General features: G+C 40.4%; 1 protein-coding gene across 1 annotated transcript in view; it reads right to left on the bottom strand.

Moving 5' to 3' along the window:
• prmt3 (protein arginine methyltransferase 3) overlaps window positions 1–19,514 on the bottom strand; it is a 57,004-nt gene extending 37,490 nt beyond the window's left edge. The window contains exons 1-10 of the mRNA XM_084952636.1: window positions 19,465–19,514; window positions 19,181–19,310; window positions 17,809–17,891; window positions 17,666–17,715; window positions 17,413–17,518; window positions 16,554–16,707; window positions 15,879–16,020; window positions 13,992–14,057; window positions 11,468–11,589; window positions 6,811–6,910 (exon numbers count right to left, since the gene is read on the bottom strand). Coding sequence (XP_084808762.1) covers window positions 6,811–6,910; window positions 11,468–11,589; window positions 13,992–14,057; window positions 15,879–16,020; window positions 16,554–16,707; window positions 17,413–17,518; window positions 17,666–17,715; window positions 17,809–17,891; window positions 19,181–19,310; window positions 19,465–19,486 — 975 coding nt within the window. The 5' untranslated portion in view covers window positions 19,487–19,514. The remainder of the gene's footprint in view (window positions 1–6,810; window positions 6,911–11,467; window positions 11,590–13,991; window positions 14,058–15,878; window positions 16,021–16,553; window positions 16,708–17,412; window positions 17,519–17,665; window positions 17,716–17,808; window positions 17,892–19,180; window positions 19,311–19,464) is intronic.
• Between the last annotated feature and the right edge of the window lie 1,313 nt (window positions 19,515–20,827).

Below are 20,827 nucleotides of genomic sequence, written 5' to 3' on the forward strand. Positions count from 1 at the left end.
TGCTGAAAAAGAGCCCCTCATCATCATGTTCCCACCTCCAACTAACATGGTGTGTATTACAGCATCCAAAGAGCATCCAGTTTTGGTCTCATCTGACCAGACTATAGTCTCCCAGTATTTCACAGGTTTGTCTAAATGTTCTTCAGTAAACTTTAAATGTGCTTCAATGTGTTTTTTCTTTAGCAATCCAGTCTTCAGTCTTGTTTCTGTAGCTCTCCGCAAGTGATCCTTGGCTCTTGGACAACTGTTCTGATTGTTCTTTCTACTCCTCTGTCTAAAATCTTGCGGGAGCACGTGGTCGTGGACGGTTCATGGTGAAATTATGTTCTTTCCACTTCCGGATTATAGTGGCAAAAGTGCCCACTGGAACCTTCAGTAGTTTTGAAATTCTTCTGTAACCAGTGCCATTAGTATGTTTTGCAACAATAAGGTTGTAAAGGTCATGAGAGACCTCGTGAGGTGTTTCTTATGTGACATCTTGGTAATGAGACACCTTTTTATAGGCCATCAGATGGGACTGAAACAGCTGATATTAATTTGCACTAAGTGGCAGGATTGCTTTCTAATTACTGTTAGATTTATGCTGGTGTTATGACTTTCCATGTCTTTTTGCACCCCCTTTCTTCATATGTTCAATACATTTTCCCTGGTTCATATTTCATCATTACACACAACTTAAATATAACCTAATTTATGGACATCTATGTTTTGATTTCTTTGCATTTGCAGATTGGATGGGTTGTTACTGACATCTGGTAAGAAGTTCATGTCAATGGCAACTTTAGCAATATATTTACTTAGAAAATGGTATCATGTTCAGCACTTATTTTACCAGCTGTATACACTGTCCCTGACAAGTTGGTTAATCAATACCAGTGAATAAGAATAGAGGGATGAGCCTGAGTTGTTTTGTTTTTTTAATAGTTCCATGAAAAGTAAACCAAGAAAGACTTTATCTGTCCCCTCTTCATTTTTTGAACTGCACTTTACATGTATTGACTTGTGTTAAGAAAAACAAGATTAAATCTCACCACTAGAGTGACTTACTAACTTTTTTTTATACCATTTCCACATATTGATCCACCTGTCTGAAGGGCTCAGTACCACAGACAGGCAAGCTAAGTGCGAGGAAAAGGCTCCCTTGACTTCCTTTCAGACAGTCAGGCTGTTTGGATACTCGACACCATAGTCACTGCATTTCCATAACAGAGACTAATGAAAACCTAATGAGAATGGGCTGGAGCAGCTTATACCCATTAACCAAATTAGCATATAAAACACAATCGCCCTGAGTGGGATACTGCACACGCATCTATATATATACATATAGACACACACACACACACATACATACATACATACATACATACATACATACATACATATATATATATATATATATATATATATTTAGCAAATACAAATTTGCTATATACATAAAAATATGTATTTCTTTTTTCCTTTTTTTTCAGTTTTACATCTGTCAAGAATAGATTAGATATTTAGATATTTCACTGGGTTATTATCTCTTAAGCATAAGTATTCTTTAGAAACTCTACAAAGAAAACTTTTATAATTACTGTGTCTTCATGTATGTACTTGGTGAAGACATATTGAAAACTTTGTATCTAATAGCTACACATTTTGTGCCTATCAACCCTTTGGAGATTGAGTTGCTTTCTGTTATTGCTAGCATGAGGAATTTTGGTACAAAATCTGCATCAGCAATTTACACTTTCCTCCGCTCCTCAGTACCTCCTCTCTCCTTCTGCACTCACAACACGTTTTCCTCAATTACTGCAGATCATCATCGCTTCCAGTCCCAGGAGGGCCAAGGCAAAATAAAGGAGATGGTGTGCATGAATGAATGCATGTGTGGGGGAATAGGTCCATGCTTCACTGAACACTCAAGGCAGCACCTCTACATCAATGAGCCTCTTCTGTACCATCCAGGATTGGATGACACTGAATTATCATCAACATATCACACACACAAATCCCTGTAATAGATTTTTAGGGTGTTAACACTTGGCGAATGCAGTATAATTTCCATTTAAAGACATGCAAATGAGAGATAGAGATGGAAGATAGTGTATTTGCAGTGCAGGTACAAGGTTATTAGAGGCCGTATTAGAGACTGAAATCAATTAGGTTTTTAGATGGTGGTAAGAGTTTCACACAACCAACTAAAACTGTTTTATTAAGTTTGCAAAATATTTTAAAGTTTAGCGTTTTTAATGTATAATACAAGACTTTTAACTTCAGTTTTATAAGGTGCTATCAGCTGCTGAGAAGAGAATCTTTATCAAGTCAGCAGTATTTTTTAATATAACAATCTATAATATAATATATTGTTATTATTATATAATATACTACAATATAATCTATAATGTCAGATGTAATGAAAAAAAACATTAATATTACTCTAAGATTATTTCAGGTTGGAATAACTACAAATAAGCAAAACCAGTGTGTGTATCTGAAACAATCTTAGAAATCTTGTAAATCTTGTAACTTCTATGAGCATGTAGACATCGCCACACCACCAATGGCCTGTTATATAACAAGGAGCAGAAGCTTTTAGTTTTTACAGCTGGCTGAAAAACACCTGAAGTATTTGAAGGTCTTGTGGAAGTAAGCACGGCCAATAAATCCTCATTAGAGCGCAGACACACCTGTGCCACTTACACTGTTGTGTGTGTCTGCTTGTTTGTGCGTGTGACTATTTTGCTGCATCTCAGTCCTTCTGTGAGTGTCTGTGTGTGTTTCTGTTGTGTTTTTGTGTAAGTGTGTGTCTGGGACTGACTGACAGACTAAAGGACAGGATGACTGATGACTACCACCCTTTTCTTGGGCAGGTGAGGCTGCCAGCTCTGATAATGAGGCTAAAGAGGAAGAACTGCCTTTAATTTGACTTTGCCCCCACCACACACAGCGACTCAGACCTGATTATTGTTTAGACCAGAAAAAGTTGGTAGAATTTATTCAATAGAGTTAATAGCAATCAACTGATTTCCCAAAATGTGGTCATCTCATCTTTTAAGTCTCAATCACAGAAAAACACAATCTAACTAAACCAGATGCACTTATTGTTTGTATCCTGCACATAACGAGTAATCACTCCCGGTCAGAGACTGTAAAGTCTATTTTGAATGTGTTCCTCATTTATTAATATAAAGAGGAGACCTTTACATACCACTTCTAACAGACCATATATACCAGCGACTGTAAGAGCCATCACGGTAGGTTCTTGTATGAAACATGTTTATAACCAGAAGAAGAGAGTTCATGACTTTCACACTGTCGCATATACAGGCAGACAAATGCAGATCATAGAACAAAATTATCCTTGTTGTGGTTTATCACTAATATGAAGATTTAAATACGAATTTTAAGACTTTTTAAGCGAGATTCAAGTATTATATAAGAAAAGTTTGTTAAAGCCAACTCTCCTGTCTCCTTACAAGTCTGCATGTCTGTGCCATTAAACACTATCAATCACCATCTTTGATTGATCTCTGACTGACAATCTTCACTTAGCCTTAGAGAAACTCAGCTCTCCCCCCCCCCATCAGCTCACTGGTCTCTTATCTGCTCGGCACTGTTTGTTTTTTGGTGTGCTGACAAACACGACCGATCAATGCTCTGAGTTATGAAATGACAGTGGTGTTGCTGAAGGCAGTCTCTCAAACACTGCCACAGTAGACAAGGCACTCATTTGCCCCCTTCACCACCACCACCACTACAGATACTCCACATTCATCACCCATCTCCATCTATTAGCCCTGCAACCACTATCTGCTCGATAAACTCTAACAGCTGGACATAACTTTGTCTCTCTTCAACCATAATTACTCAAACTTTAACTTTAGCTTAGTAAAGTCTTTCATTAAATATGCTTCAGATAGATAAAAATAGACAAATCTTTTCTTTTAATGTAGAATTCATCATCACAAAATCCAGGTTAGGAAAAACATGTTTTGAGGTTATTCAAATATGACAGAGCCAGTCATGGTTCCTTTGCCACATCAAACACAATACGTTCTCTTGATCTACAAAGCTTGCATTTAGCCTATTTAAGCCTATTTAGTCTACAAATTACAATTAGAGCGTGCCACAGAAATTTACTGTGGTGTGGCTGCTCTACGCTACTACTCTGTTTTTAATTCTGATCTTTTTATTCAACTTTTGTTGAATAAAAACAACACACCACAGGAAAGAACAAAAAGCTTGCAGATTCTCTGCACTACAGAGTTGTTAGTTGCTAATCTATTCTTAGTTACTAAATTCCCTCCTGTGCATGTCTGCCTTTGCTTTGACCCAATTAGGGCACTCTCTGTAGTACACCTCGAGAGCCTATTCTGCATTAATGTGTGTGTATTGAGTTGGGTCAGACAACACCAGTGGTAGGCATTAAGACCTTGCCAGAACAGGGCATTACCAAAAAAATGGCCAACACATACAGATTCTGATGACGCTTGTAGAACCTACATATTCACTTCTATCCATTAATCTAACTGTATTTCAACATGTGGGCTTCATTTCTGAATAAGTGGCCTGGTCACATTTCCACAGAAGTTGAGACTTTAGTCTTATCACATCAAAAGTAGTAACATTTACAACTGACTTTAAACATAACACAAGTCTGAACTCATTAACAGACAACATCTTAACTTGTCTTCTTGAGTCGCTCGATTCACTAAAGTTGTGATTGTTCTGTCTCAGTCTCATGCTGCACAAAATGACCTCACTAAAAGCTTTGAAAAAGCTTTGAAACCTTTTTGTGTTCTTGAGCTCCTTCTCACTCAGTTCCCAAAACACAACCCTCTCTGGCTTTTCAATGGTGAATTCAATGTCAGATTAACAATACACGCCATCTGTTTACAATGTGACTACAATACATGACTGTAATCTGTGATTTGATAAAATATCAGCTGAAGTCAGTTTGTTGCTTCTGGCTGTTATTACATCTGCAGTGTCACACAGCAGCAGGAGCCTCCCACGAGCCTCATCACAGTCAGAGTTGTGTGCATTTACACAGACAGCACAAGAGCGGTCACTCCATTAATCAATCAAATAAACATCTCTGATATGAAGACAGACATCAGAATCAGAATCAGAATACTTTATTAATCCCTGGGGGAAATTATTTTTTGTTACAGTGCTCCATTATAAACCAATTCAGACATCTATCTGAATCTATCAGCAAGTTACTTCAGTTTGAAAGGTCTGAACTATTAATTCACTGTGTTCTCTCAAATTATTAATAACTATGAAAATATAGCAACTATGATAAAAACCTGTAACTTGGTGCAATATAACTCACTTGACTAACTGTTGAGGCATATTACATGTACAGTATTACAGTGAAACCCTCCAACCGTAATGCCAGATTCATTATTTTTTCTTTTTTTTGTGGGTGAATAAAAGAATTCAAATGAAAAATGCATCCACCACATCTCCACACACTCTCTCAGACATTAAGGCACGACCTGGATATAAGACCATTTACCCTAGCCACAGAGCCTACTTCCTTTGACAACTGTCATTTTTCCTTTTTATACAGGCAGATCGGAGGGCAGCTTCTCAAGTCCAAGCCACTGAGAAATGTCTGCCATCGCTGCCCTGATGAGAAGTGACTGGAGAATTCTTAGATTTATTATTAGTCTGTGAGCCAGTGTCATCAGAGGTTACGCCCCCTATCCTTCAACGATCCACTGGCATGTCAGCCACCGAATTTCAATTTCCCTCTTTAGAGGATAGGAAGGCTCTGCGTGGCGACCCCTGCTTGTGACCCTGGGGTTTCACACTGGATGGAGGAGGTAGTGGAGGGGGGACAGATACGGGATGCTCATGAATTAGGTATGACTTCAGCAGTGCATTCAACTTTGGCTGTCCCGCGTGTATCGCTGAGCAGAATCTGTCTGATAAATGGCCATCACAGCGAAGGAAGACTGCTCCTCCAGCTCCAGGTAAGATATTCAGAGAAGCTCATGGCCGACTTTAGCCTTCCCGAGCCGTATTTATAACATAAATCCATCCTGCTGCCACCTTGGATTCTGAATCCTTATTAGCCTGTAAACACTCACTCAAAAATTAACCTCATATTATGAGTATATTTTTTTATAAGAGATCTGTTAAAAGAGTTCCATTTCTCGGGCGGAAAATGAGTTTATGACCTATGATGGACCCAGAAATCTTAGAAACATGGTGTCTAAGGAGATAATTCCTCTGGATGGCATCACATTGGCCTCCAGTAACGCTGTAAGAAATCTTGGAGTCACTTTTTAGCAGGATATGCTTTTCAGTGCTCATATATGTAGGATATTTCTAAATTAACAAATAAATATGACTGCTTTCTTGTATTTGTGCAATATCGCCCTGTCTCAGAGTGATGTTGAAAACTAGTTCACACATTTCTGGTCTATTGTAATCCATTATTATCCGATTATCCTAAAAACTGCCTGAAAAGGCTTCAGTTGATCCAACATGCTGCAGCAAGTTATACAGCTTACATGTACTTATTCATGTAAGGTACGATTATTGTCAATTATTGATTTAAGAGTAGGTCAAAAACCAGGTAGATAACACCCTCAAAGTGAAATAGACCCAGCACAGTGCTCCCTGCTATTGTTGTCTGGTTTGCTAGTGTAGCTAAGTAAATGCCAATACATACTGCAAGGGCTTAGACAGAGAGGCAGTCTCCATTTAACTAGTGCATTTTGTCAAGACCTAAGGAAACTGAATATGAAGATCAGCTAGTTACAAACTGTCACTTGTGGATTTATGTATGTGTAAATATGTACTGACCATCCATTCTGAGATGATGATGTCAACCTTCTCTACAGGGAGCTTGATATCTTCTATGCGACCTTTGATCAGCGTAATTTTATCCTCCAGCTGGTTGGACCTGTAGAAAACACAGACATATGTCTAATATTAATTTTATATCAACCTACATTAAACAAATTAAACATTTTCCACAGAATTCTGAAACCCTAACAACACCCAACATCCCGAAATTAATGGTCTTAAAGATTAAATCTTCACGAAATTAAGGGGAAAAGGGATTTTGAGGGAAGAAAAATTCCTTGCACAGCATGAAAAACCTCGGATCTAAATTTTAAGTTTCTGCTGATGCTGACAGAATATTTCCTACTGCTGCACCAATATAACTGGTAATAAATAAATAAATAAATAAGTCAACTGTTACGTGTTTGTCAGTGAACACTTCTTCAACATGGCATCTAAAAACCAAGGCAAAGGTTATTCCTAGTATTTTTAAATTAAATAAAAAATAAGAATAATTCTGTCTATAATATTTTATTTTATGGTATTAAACCCCGAGGAGTCACATTTTAATATTACACAGCACTCCCACTGTCACTTCAAGTTAACTTTGATTAGGTTTGTAACCATTCTGAAATAGAGACCACAAACCGCATTACAAAGATCTGCAACATCACACTACAACTCCATTTTCCTGTACCGTGATAGCTCTGCAGAGCAGTTAATGGCAGGTTAAAGCACGCTAGTCTGGTGAAAACTGCAACGTGTAAAGTTTGACCACTGGAACAATCTGTTCTCCCTGGTCTGGTCTGGATCAAATAAACCAAAGTGCAGATATAAAAAGTGCCCTAAGGCATACAGGGAGTGCAGAATTATTAGGCAAGTTGTATTTTTGAGGAATAATTTTATTATTGAACAACAACCATGTTCTCAATGAACCCAAAAAACTCATTAATATCAAAGCTGAATGTTTTTAGAAGTAGTTTTTAGTTTGTTTTTAGTTTTAGCTATTTTAGGGGGATATCTGTGTGTGCAGGTGACTATTACTGTGCATAATTATTAGGCAACTTAACAAAAAACAAATATATACCCATTTCAATTATTTATTTTTACCAGTGAAACCAATATAACATCTCCACATTCACAAATATACATTTCTGACATTCAAAAACAAAACAAAAACAAATCAGCGACCAATATAGCCACCTTTCTTTGCAAGGACACTCAAAAGCCTGCCATCCATGGATTCTGTCAGTGTTTTGATCTGTTCACCATCAACATTGCGTGCAGCAGCAACCACAGCCTCCCAGACACTGTTCAGAGAGGTGTACTGTTTTCCCTCCTTGTAAATCTCACATTTGATGATGGACCACAGGTTCTCAATGGGGTTCAGATCAGGTGAACAAGGTGGCCATGTCATTAGTTTTTCTTCTTTTATACCCTTTCTTGCCAGCCACGCTGTGGAGTACTTGGACGCGTGTGATGGAGCATTGTCCTGCATGAAAATCATGTTTTTCTTGAAGGATGCAGACTTCTTCCTGTACCACTGCTTGAAGAAGGTGTCTTCCAGAAACTGGCAGTAGGACTGGGAGTTGAGCTTGACTCCATCCTCAACCCGAAAAGGCCCCACAAGCTCATCTTTGATGATACCAGCCCAAACCAGTACTCCACCTCCACCTTGCTGGCGTCTGAGTCGGACTGGAGCTCTCTGCCCTTTACCAATCCAGCCACGGGCCCATCCATCTGGCCCATCAAGACTCACTCTCATTTCATCAGTCCATAAAACCTTAGAAAAACCAGTCTTGAGATATTTCTTGGCCCAGTCTTGACGTTTCAGCTTGTGTGTCTTGTTCAGTGGTGGTCGTCTTTCAGCCTTTCTTACCTTGGCCATGTCTCTGAGTATTGCACACCTTGTGCTTTTGGGCACTCCAGTGATGTTGCAGCTCTGAAATATGGCCAAACTGGTGGCAAGTGGCATCTTGGCAGCTGCACGCTTGACTTTTCTCAGTTCATGGGCAGTTATTTTGCGCCTTGGTTTTTCCACACGCTTCTTGCGACCCTGTTGACTATTTTGAATGAAACGCTTGATTGTTCGATGATCACGCTTCAGAAGCTTTGCAATTTTGAGACTGCTGCATCCCTCTGCAAGATATCTCACTATTTTTGACTTTTCTGAGCCTGTCAAGTCCTTCTTTTGACCCATTTTGCCAAAGGAAAGGAAGTTGCCTAATAATTATGCACACCTGATATAGGGTGTTGATGTCATTAGACCACACCCCTTCTCATTACAGAGATGCACATCACCTAATATGCTTAATTGGTAGTAGGCTTTCGAGCCTATACAGCTTGGAGTAAGACAACATGCATGAAGAGGATGATGTGGACAAAATACTCATTTGCCTAATAATTCTGCACTCCCTGTAGATTATAGTCCCCTGTAGGTTCAGACAGCTGAAGACACCACAAATATATAACTGTTACTATTATACAAGCTTCTAGACCAGGTGGAGGCACATTCCATATATTAGCTATAAATCTGGAAGATTTATCGCTCTTTTACCATTCTTGCTTAGACCCCAGTGACCCCTTACATAATCACAGATGCAAAACAAACAGCACCAGCTAAAGTTAATAAAACTATGGTCGACTATTTCCCCTTTTTTTGAGTAACATCAAAACTTGTCGTGGTTTGTGCATGGGCATATTCGCTGTTCTGTGTATTTCCAGCCTGTGGGCCGGCGATGTGTCAGGTTCAGGTAAGCACTGTGAGATCAGTGCTGCTGTTTAAATGATCCTTCCTTTCAGACCAGCCAGTTTGGGCATCAATCTCTGTGAATATTCCATTATCATGACAGCTAATGTTACAGAGGACAGAACAATTACTCACAGCGGCCCAGAGTGCATTTCTGTAGCAGCGATCCTTATCTTGAACTGTCTCTCCCCTCTCAGCTGCTCTTCTACTGCTGCTATCACCTTCTTCCAGAATGCAATGGCCCCCACCTACACCCTACACCCCACCCGCCCACCACCACCCTTTCACAAGAAGGAAACACTGTAATCTCATTATTGGGGTAATTTAGAGGACAATGTCAGGACTCTGGGGAGAGAGTCGTGTCTGCGCAGCTTTGTAGGTGTATGTGTGTGTGGGTGTGTGTGTGTGTGTGCGTGTGTGTGTGTGTGTGTTAGAGAGAAAGAGGAAGTGAGGAAAAGGAAAAAGAGAGGCTTTACATGACGGTGAACCTAGTAATTTTTTTAAAGAATAGCACAGATCAAACGTGGCTAAAACACCCCGATTTACTTTTGTTAATACTGCGTTTCTGGGCAAACCACAGGCAAACACTTGCTAAAAAAAACATCCATGTCTTCAGTTCATGCCACCATTAACTTTGCTCACTCAGAAAAAACAGCGTCTCACATTTTTATGCTTTATTGTCAGAATAAATTACGTCTTATCAGCTAATCCATCAATTCCATCCATTTTTTAAAAGTATTTAGACAGTATCTATTAAGGACGTGACTGTGAAGGGAGGAAGTCACATCGAGCTTTTCATTTAAACTTTGGCGATGGAGTGGAAACAGGAGATGGATGCTCCTGCCCAACCAACAGGAGCCACTTTAATTACAATCCCGATATTAACATCAGGAGGAAGTGACGGACACACACAGGGGCCAGCTCTATGTGCATATACACACACGCACGCACACAGAAATAAAATCACAACCCAAAGAAGCCATGGGTGGATTTTTGTATGCGTTGCTGTATTTACGTGTGTGTGCACATGTGTGGATGTATGCTTTTTTTTTTTTAAAAAAAAAGGGTAGAGTGCTGGAGGATGTACAACATCTTTCTTTAGCTGAATCCTCACCGCTGGCAAACCTGCAATGCAGCCTGCATGCCAACACACACTCCAACAGCTATTCAGTGGGCTGTAAAATTAAAACGTCCTCTTCCCTTAGAAAACCCTGTTGTTTTGCTTATACGGCACTGTCTTACATAACGGAAATAATAGCTGTCATAATGGCCCCCAACTCAAAAAACCATTTAGGAGGCAGGGGTATGATAGTGGCTGCAGGTAGACGGAAGGAGAGCAGAAGCTCTTGTTGAGGTAAATGGACTCCACTGTGGAGTATCAGCTGCAGAAATACAGGAAACACGCGACACATGAAATTGGACCGAGGACTTTATTAAAAGGGAATCAACAGGGGGTTCATCTGCATGTTCATCTGTGTATCTCTGTGTGTCGGGGCAGTGTTGGGGGTGACTCTAGACTTCAGACTGGAGATACTGCAGAGGAGAGGGGTGAACGAGTCAGATCACAGGTGTAAATTATGTACATTATGGCCAGGCAGCTGACAGCAGCTCTATTGAAGTCAACCAGCTGAAACAAATAAAAGGTAGCTGGAGGTCACACAAACCTCCACTCTCACCATCTTCTGCTGCACACAAAGGGGAGAAGATCTGCGTACTCTCTTGGCTCCACAGGGGCCGATATGAGGTGAGGGTCACATGACTGACAGGGGCTTGTACCAAATCTGATTAGTACTGACTGACTATTTGCACTTAAGTTGTAAAAAATGTAATTTTTCATTGCTGTGAGCACCGCAAAGGAAATTCTGCTGACAGCTCATGTGTTTTGGTGGAGCTGAACAGAAACAGAGTGCACAGGAAGAGTCTCACCTGACTATGTCCATGGCCTGGTAGATGATTTCGGACTGATCCACCGCTATAACCTTTTTGGCCCCAGCTTGTGCAGCAAACATTGATAATATGCCAGTGCCACAGCCCACATCAAGCACCACCTAAAGGATGCGATGGAGGCACAGAGTCAAAATGACAAATTACCCACAAACATGGAAAGTTCTTCACAGTCAAGGGGTTCAAAAACAAACACTTAAACAGGAGAATTTAAAAGTGTTTACGATCGATTTCTTCATAATTCTTGTCATGTCCATGCGCTGCTGACCCCAAAAGGTCATCCAACACAATAACAACAGAGATCACGAAGGGAAACGCGATCACGTTACAGCTTTAAGGATAAAAGATTCTAGCCTATGCAAGTTATTACAAAAGAAAAAATCAAATATAACTGGAAGAAATAAAGATATGATTCTTATTTGGATTTTCTTTGACAATCCAAATAACTGCTAAAATGACAGCTGCCATATTTTGCTGGCAATGCCACTTGCACATTTCTGAGAAATTTTTTCTACACTTCCAGGGAACAGATAAGTCAACCACGTCCAGTCTATGGCTCTGTAATAACTTAACAAAAGACTTTACACTCACTTATTGAAATTGTCAGTTTTAACATTTAACCTCATCAAATTTTCTATTCAATTTTGTTCATATAGAGCCAAACAGCAACAACAGTCATCTCAAGATGCTTTTTATTATACGGTAAAGACCCTAAAATGATACAGAGAAAACCCCAGCAATCAACCAACCCCCTATGAGCAAACACCTGGCAACAGAGGGAAGGAGAAACTCCCTTTTAACAGGAAGAAACATCCAGCAGAATCAGGCTCAGGGAGACAGCCATCTGCTGTGACCAGTAGAAGGTGAGGGGAGGAGACCAGGACAAAAGACAGGCAGTGGAAGAGAGCCAGAGATGAATAATAACTAATGATTAAAGTGTGAAAAGAAACATTGTATCATGAGAACCCTGAGCAGCCTCGGCCTACAGCAGTGTAACGAACTAAATGTTATATCAAAAAGGAACGTTTGAAGCCTAATCTTAAAAGTAGAGAAGGTGTCTGTCTCCTGAATTCAAACTGGCAGCTGCTTTCACAGAAGAGAGACCTGAAAGCTGAAGCATCTGCCTCACATTCTACTTTTTAATACCCAAGTTACAACAAGTAAACCAGCACTCTGAGACCAACGTGCTCTATTGTGGTGAAATGGAACTATGAGGTCTTTAAAATATGATGGGGCCTGATTATTCAAGACCTTGTATGTGAGGAGAAGGATTTTTAACATGGAGCTAATAATGAGAAGGCAGTAATATGCTCACCTGGGCAAAATATGCTCTCTCTCTCTCTCTCTCTAGCCCTGTCAGTACTCTCACTGCATCATTTTGGATCAACTGAAGACTTTTCAGGGAATTTTAGGATAACTACCCACCAGTTTTGGCCAGTGTGGTCAGAAGTGAGCTCACTTTAACCACATTTGACAGTGATGTCACACAGGCTCTTTTATTGGCAAACTATAATCAGATAGGAACTGATATTACATTACATGGCTACTAATAATCAAACGATAATTAAAAAAAGAAACAAAAGTTGGGTTTTTCCTTTCGCTGATGTCTTGCTGTTTCAACTTCAAAGACCGCATCAACATCTGGATTACTTAATGAATTCATGTTAAGCATGTTCTAAAGAACTTGCTCAAACTGCTGTTTAAACCCTTATTTTCTCTCAGCTTTTTCGCTCTTTGCATTTTTTAATCACCTCTATTTCAGGTTCCCATTGCTTTCACTTAATTTGTTCTTGTTCATCACCAACTGAGTTAAATGACTGAGACATGGACGCAGCGACTACATGCCCCAAATGTATAACACTGTGTGACTCTGTGTCTCTATTTAAGGAAACTCCCTGGTTACAATCCTGCTGTCTTTATGGGTTCACAGAGGGTCGCCAACATATTGCTAACACAACAGAACGCAACTCCTCGCTTGATCTGCAACAAAAATATCCTGCTTGGTTCTGTTACCGGTTACTGAAGGAGGAGATGCTTCAACTCTCTGCCGACTGCTTCAGCCTGACAGGGATAATGGACGTTCCCATCAACACATCCTTCCTCCCCCCCTCTACCGCCTCATCACAGCACTAACCAGCAGCGACCCATATAATGGATGGTCATGATACAGGCCACTGCTTCCCACAGCTAAAAGCAATGGAAAAGAGATGGATAGGGTGGGGGGGTGGGGCGGTTAGTTGGAAGGGTTTGTGCAGAGGGGGTGTGTGCTATGGGGTTGGTGGTGGATTGCATGTGTCTGTTATCAGGACTGTGCAGTCCATATTTAGACATGCTAATAAAGTCATGATGTGTTTTAAATCGGACACCGTGGCGCATTATTAATGTCTTTTTCTGGAAAATGCACATTCCTGTTAACAGGCTTCAGTGAACATTAAACTGGCTAACTCATACATGTAAACACACATTAATGTGTACACATGCAATTTCATTTGCTTGGATGACTCACCTTATCTCTGAACACTTCAGGGTTGCTGTACATGAAGTCTCGGTAACTCTCCGTGCGTACTTTATCCTGTGGATAGAATATACAAGCTGCTCTTGAATTAAACCAAGGATTGCTTGTAATCTACAGTCATGTTTATGTTGTAACAAAGCTTTGAATTCAAGGTTGTCTACAAACTTAAAAAATAAGTAAATCCAGGCAAGTAAAGCTTTTTCCATATAGGGGTATATAACAGCAGGTTACAACAGTCTGTGTTGGTTTCCTGAACATTTATGAGCAAAATGCTGGGATAATAACAACTGGAAGGACACTGGAGGTCATGTCAGGACTTGCTGATTAATCTGCCAATCATATCTGCCCACAAATCCAAGCACCTTCACTCTGAGGGAAAAGCTATATACGAAATACAGTAACACGGCTTAATACATGTTAGAACAGATATGAATCTGGACTTTTGACTTTGAAAGATTACAAGAAACAGATTTTAGAACCTTCAATTCGTGGAGTTTGGCAGAAGTTAAGCGGTCCCCAAGTACCGATATACCCTTCCGATTTTTCCTCTTTCCATTAGCAAAGCTAATAGTAACTCTGAAGTAACTCTGATTTTGTTTCCTGAAGAAAACAAGACAATAACTAAATAACAACTAATGCATAAGGATTAAAAATATGATGAAATGTACTGACACTTGAATCAGTACATTTGATGAAAATGTTCTGGAGAGATGAGATCCAATCAGATCTAATTAAGTTGTACAACTAGCTCCCATGCTCCCCGTTTATCATGAAAACAATACGGTGTTGGCTTTTGTGCAGCCATTTCCCTCATTACCAGGTTTCAAAAATATATTTTATTAATTTGGTGAAGAAGTGGCTCTGGTGACTTGCCGAGTGACATCACGGACCGGCCAATCAAACCTAATGAATAACTCTAAAAAGCGAGTTAAGTTGAGCCAAGCCAAGTAGGTAATAATGGAGAAGGGCTAAAAATATCCCAATCAACACAACAAAGTTAGCATTTCATGCCTGATTACTTTAAGATATTTAAGATAGATTTAAGATAATGCCCTTTCAAAACCAAAATTAAATGAAAAAACTAAAACAATCACGAAATACTGAAGATTTTAATCATTCAGCTTTTTTGAAAAGCAATCCAGGCTAATGTTGTCTGTGGCCAATTAAAAGTTGTTTTAAAAATTAAACCCTCATGAAACATGTCACTCTCTTTTACATGACATCTCTCACTCTCTGTCTCTCTTACACACTCACACACACACACACACACACACACACACTCACACACACACACAGAGACTGCGTCATAGGTAATTCACTTCATGCCAACCCGTGAAACATTCTACTGCAAAGCCCCCCCATCACGTGCTCCTGGCCCCTCCTGACGCTTTGATGGACTTTAAAGCTTGACGCAAAAACATGACGCAAAACTTAACCGTGCTTAGCACCAATCAGGACAGCCAAAAGGATATGTAAGCACTGCGGTAAGTAGAACAGGACTTGAGGAGAGGGAGAACTCACACACACACACACACACACGCACACAGAGCTTGCTTTCAGGTTTCAGCGCTTCAGGAGTGTAAAAATTCATTTGCACACTTAAAGCTCCGCTATGCAGAGGCATGAGCGCTGCTTCACATGAGAGATCAGCACGTACTGCTGATTTGTCACTTTGGAGCGCTTGTGTCGTCCTCAGTATTAATTCATACATGAAGATGATCGTTTTCATTTATAAGCTATATGAAAATCTTTTAGCCAAGATGCACGCCAATGAACCCGGCTTCATTTCTGTGCCCAGGGGAAATTATTCAAAAGACTGCAAAGAGACCTGCAGGCCTGGTCACTGTACGTGTGTGTGTGTGTTTACACAACTCAGACCTTCAGCATCTCTTCGTGGATGCTGTAATGTCCATAGGAGCTGAAGTAGGCCTCGTCCTCGTCCTCACGGAGCTCCGCCACAGCGCCCAGGGTGCCAGACCTGCTTGTTTCCGCATTCAGCACCAACCCCTGAGCCAGCACCCTGAAAGAACATCGCACAGATCACCATTTAACTTCTCTTATTAGCACAAGGGACAAGAGCAGCGACCAGAAAGGAGAACGCACACACAGCCTTCATGCAGGACGAAGCAGTAAATGGAGGAGATGGGGGGCATTCATCTTTCTACCTCTCACCCAAATCCCCCCCTCCCCTCCAAACCCCTCCTCCCCCACAGCTCACCCTTTCTGCAATATTCCCTTATTGCTCCCCTACCTACCTTTCCTCCTCACTTTAACCTCCATGCTGCAGTGGAATTTTCCCTTCCGTTTTTTTTTATCTTTTCCCTTCCTCCAAACTTCTTCCACAAGGTACTCTAGTTAATGTTTCTACAATACTGCGTTCACTGTGTCCCCCTGCTGGAGCTCAGAGAGCAGTGCAAATGCAACGTATTACACTGACTAAACTGCAAGTTCTGAATAATGTATTAAAAAATAAATAAATAAAAGGCCACAATTTAAAACCTAACACAATCACCCTGACATTAATGAAGATGAAACTGCAGAAAAGTCACTGACTTGAGTTTGTGCAGGTCATCCATGGCTCTGGCCAGTGCCTCCTCCGAAGAGCGGGCTCTCTCCTCCGCAGCCTGCGCCCTGTGCACAAGTGCATTATGGGGATCGGCCCCAGATGCCAGGCATGACCTCTCGCTGCCAGAGAGCTCCTCGGGGTCTGACAAAAACACAGACAGAGAGATAGATATGTTTGGATGTTAAATGGGGAAAAGGTTTTCCTTTTAAGGACAACTGAGTGAAAACATGAGCGACAACACGTAGCGATCAGGCCTGTGGCATACAATAAGAAGTATGCAGGACATGGCTGTTGTTTTTGCTTAGAGTGTGCATTTTATGTATTTATGTGTTTTTCTTGCATTGATGATACAGACAGAAATAGAGCATAAGTGCAACTATTAACATAAGCATTAACATAAGCAAGTCAGGACTTTGCAATAGAGCTGACATTTCACAGTCTTCTGTGTAATACTGTTAAAGAATCATGCAGAAGAAGCAGTCCTAAAATATGAGAACCAGCAGATGAAACTGAATATTGTGATACTGTGCTGGGAGACACAGTAACCTTCTGGAAGTGGCATGTTATTGATGTGCAATGGTTATTCCAGCAGTTTCCAGTAGCCTTATGCCCTATCATGCAATCATGATAATCACAAATAGTTTATATTTTCGTTGCTGGTGTTGCAGTATGAACAGTGACCAGCAGATTCTCCACTCAACTGAATATCAAAACAGCAGAAACAGCCAGACATGTTCTCTGACCTGTGCATAAAAGCTGCACTAACAGGACAGAGATCTGTTGATAGAAAATGCAGCAACTCAAAAATCAAAAACTAAGATCTGTGTTTTAAAACTGCTTCTGTACCAGTTTGCAGCAGCGGGTCATCCTGAAGGACTGGCTGCAGGAAGTCTTCGCTCTCCCAGGGTAAAGGAGCATCTGGCAACCCATTCAGACTGGATGCTTTACATTTCTATACACACAAAAAATGTATATAGTCATAAATCTGAAAACTCTCAATTTTTTTTAGATATTCATTCTTCACACATAAAAAGCAGAAACATTCACATCCTGATATTTCACAGCATGACGTTCAATTCAGTTTGAAAACAGCACTCACTGTTGACCGTATAAAGTTGATCATTTTTATGTATCCGTAGTCATCTAAATCTAATGAGGGACAGAAAGTTGAGACATTTCATGAGAACAGAACAGCCATCTGCTCCTTTGGTGATGCAGGAAAAAAAATCAATATCTACTTACTGTAATTTCTTATTAGATCTACAATGTTGACTTGGTGCTCAGCTGTACAGTGCTGCAGGGTGGCATTTACAGAACTTAGCAACCTGAAAAAAATAAGACAGACAGGAAGACTTGTTTAGTTATAAGCCAGAAAAATCAAAAACTGAATCTTTGATTGCTTTTTTTTTTCTTTCAGAGTAGAGTAGTAACTTGGGTAGCCAGTTATTTTACATAACAGCAAACAAACCTGACTGAAAAAGCAAAAAACACAGAAGACACAGGGTGGAGATTTGTGTCAATAACTACCTTAAAAGCTGGAACCAGTACATACATTACTTTTACAACAATCAGCATAATATTACGATATTTGTCGTGTCAATACTATATCAATACATAGACACCAAATATCATTACTGTATTAAATTAAATTAAATACTTGGAATAATAAGAACAAAGGGGCTCATCTCGGCTGCTAGGAGGCAACCTTTCTGCAAATAGTTATGGTCTGACTCAGACTGACTGTAGTCACTCTCAGAGAGATTGTCGAGTGTTGTCAAATAATTTCTGTTCAATGTGAATTTCTGTCTATGCATACCACAACAGATATACGACTTCCGTTGATTTATCACAGTTAATTGACGTATTGTCAGAAACAGACTGCATGTAGTTGCCAACTTGACCCTATTCAACTGTCGACTGAGTATCTTATGGCACAATTTATGGCAGGATTTAGTGACAGTGTTGATGTGCTTGACAATCTCGTTTTGCACTGAACAAAAAAAAGTTGCAGTATGTGAGATAACGTCATCTTATTGGACAAAGCAGAGGCCATCATTTTGCATTAGAAAAGGGTGATAAATCTTAAATACTTAAAAAAAACAATACTATTGTATTATGGGGCATCTGGTGATTTCCACCTCTACAATGTAGTATGGTAGCCTTGGAGATATGCAGCAATATGTTAGTGGTTCTTCTTTTGTCTGCTAGTGCAGGTGCTGGGACCTTGAGTACCTGGTTGTGTCTCCAGGTGTATCTGCCACGCGTTACACTGGTACTACAAGTAACGAGTATGTGTTTAAGACTGACTGAAGCTGAACATAGCTGACAGGCTGCACCCTCCCCTACTTGCTGAGGTTTGCATAATGTCAAAGGAACTTGTCTTTATTCTGACCATGAGTTATTCGCACTGACACAAAAGTACAATTATTACACATGAATTGAAAGTTTAGGGCCACGTAGTGTGTGCAAGTTATATCTGTAGTGTTTTGTTACACGATCTCTTTTAGGTAAAGCATCTTCAGATCTGAGAAACTCAAAATGCGTGTAAACGTGTCGCCAATCATTCTAAGAAAAGCAGTGACAGACAGGTCCAGCCAGAGCAGGGTGATCTCACCTGTCACAGAACAAACAGGTAACCGGCTGACTGTCCACCTCCATCCACTGCCACTGCTCTTCATCATCAACGTCATCATCATCATCACCGTCTGAGAGCTCAGGCATCTCCTCAGCAGCTCCATCGACGTCTGCCAAAGTTAAATCTCATGAGTGTAAACGCAGATGTAAAAGCAGCTGTGTGACGAAACTAGAAACACGATTCTTCACCAAAGTCAATAACACAAATGAGCTAGCTAAAAGAAGAGTATGTGTGTTTGATTAATACAGTTATTTCTCACTCACGTGGGTCTGTGTACTCTGCCATGATGTCGCTTTGAGTCCGGAGGACTTCCTGGTGACGTTTGGTGACGTAAAAAAATGGGACGGGCCCATTCCAAAGAAGCACTTCCACATACAAACCACCAGATGTCGCCAAAGTTTAACTAAGGTAACACGTAAATAACGTGGTTTGTATAATGTTTTGTTGGGTGTTTGCAGGTACATTACAAACAGGTACATGCACCGGTTTAGGTTAGTTTTAGCTGTGGGTGCTACCATAGCGGTCAGATTATAGTTATCTGAAACTTTTGAGGTACTTTCTAATGTCAAAATATCCGTTTTTTTTTTTCCTTTTTTATCCATTTAAATTCAAGGTATATAACTGCAGGAGTGATTATGGCAGCATTATTACACACATGGGTGGGTTTTTTTACCATAAAAAGTGTGACCTCTCTAAACATTAAAACATGACAATAGGCAGAGTGATAACAAAATCAAACTATTAGGGTGTGGAGGTAAACACAGACGACACGAGAGCTCTCGATTAACACTGCTCGTTTATTGCTCATCACCACACAACTGAACACTTTCCCTCCAAAACACAGCAACAACACTTCCTGAGAACTGGGTGTGAGTGAAGCCCTCCAGTGGTCCACCACAAGGGTAGTGTTATTATGTCAAAGGTGGGGCCAGGTTTCACAATGAGCTCACCCGAAACCCTGGCTGATTGGGACCCACACCCAGTTTTACACCTTGGCTCAGGCGATTAGAGGATCATCAGGGGGTCCTTTTGTCCCTCTGTGGGTGGATACTCCCACTAGGTTTAAATCTGGGACTCCCCACCATTTGACCTTAGAACTGAAGAAGCTTCTCGGATGAGAGGTGAAATGTCTTCAAGCAACTTAAAGAAGTCCTGACACTTTTCTTTGCAAGCTCCTTTGACTACGATGACCTGGATGACTGAGAACCTTCACAGACGTAGTGTTATTATGTTTTTGGACCCCATCTGGGCTGTTTAGAGGGTTACAATCATCCCAAGGTTGCAGCATAAGACTAGGTGCTCTGTATTTTAGCTTACTGAATTGCCTGATTTTTTTTTTTTTATGCATTAAAGGTAATCTTTTGTTTTTGTTTAGTTTTCAGTCGTAGTGAGGTAGAGGACCATCTTGCTGGAAGAGTAGGCCCCTTTGAAAGCAACTGGGACACCACTATTAAGGATGCTATTTTGGTTTGCCATGGGACACACCCATTGTTCCAGTACTAAAAAAGGACCGTGGAATCTGAATCTGTGGAGACTCTTTAGTAACACTAACTACAGTGTTGGCAGCAGGGCAGTACCCCCAGATTGATGATTTGTTTGCTTGAATGAATGGAGGACTGAAATTCA

This window comes from Perissodus microlepis, chromosome 1 (genome assembly GCF_051167445.1).
Source record: "Perissodus microlepis isolate ML-2025 ecotype Zambia chromosome 1, ASM5116744v1, whole genome shotgun sequence".
Lineage (NCBI taxonomy): Eukaryota > Metazoa > Chordata > Actinopteri > Cichliformes > Cichlidae > Perissodus > Perissodus microlepis.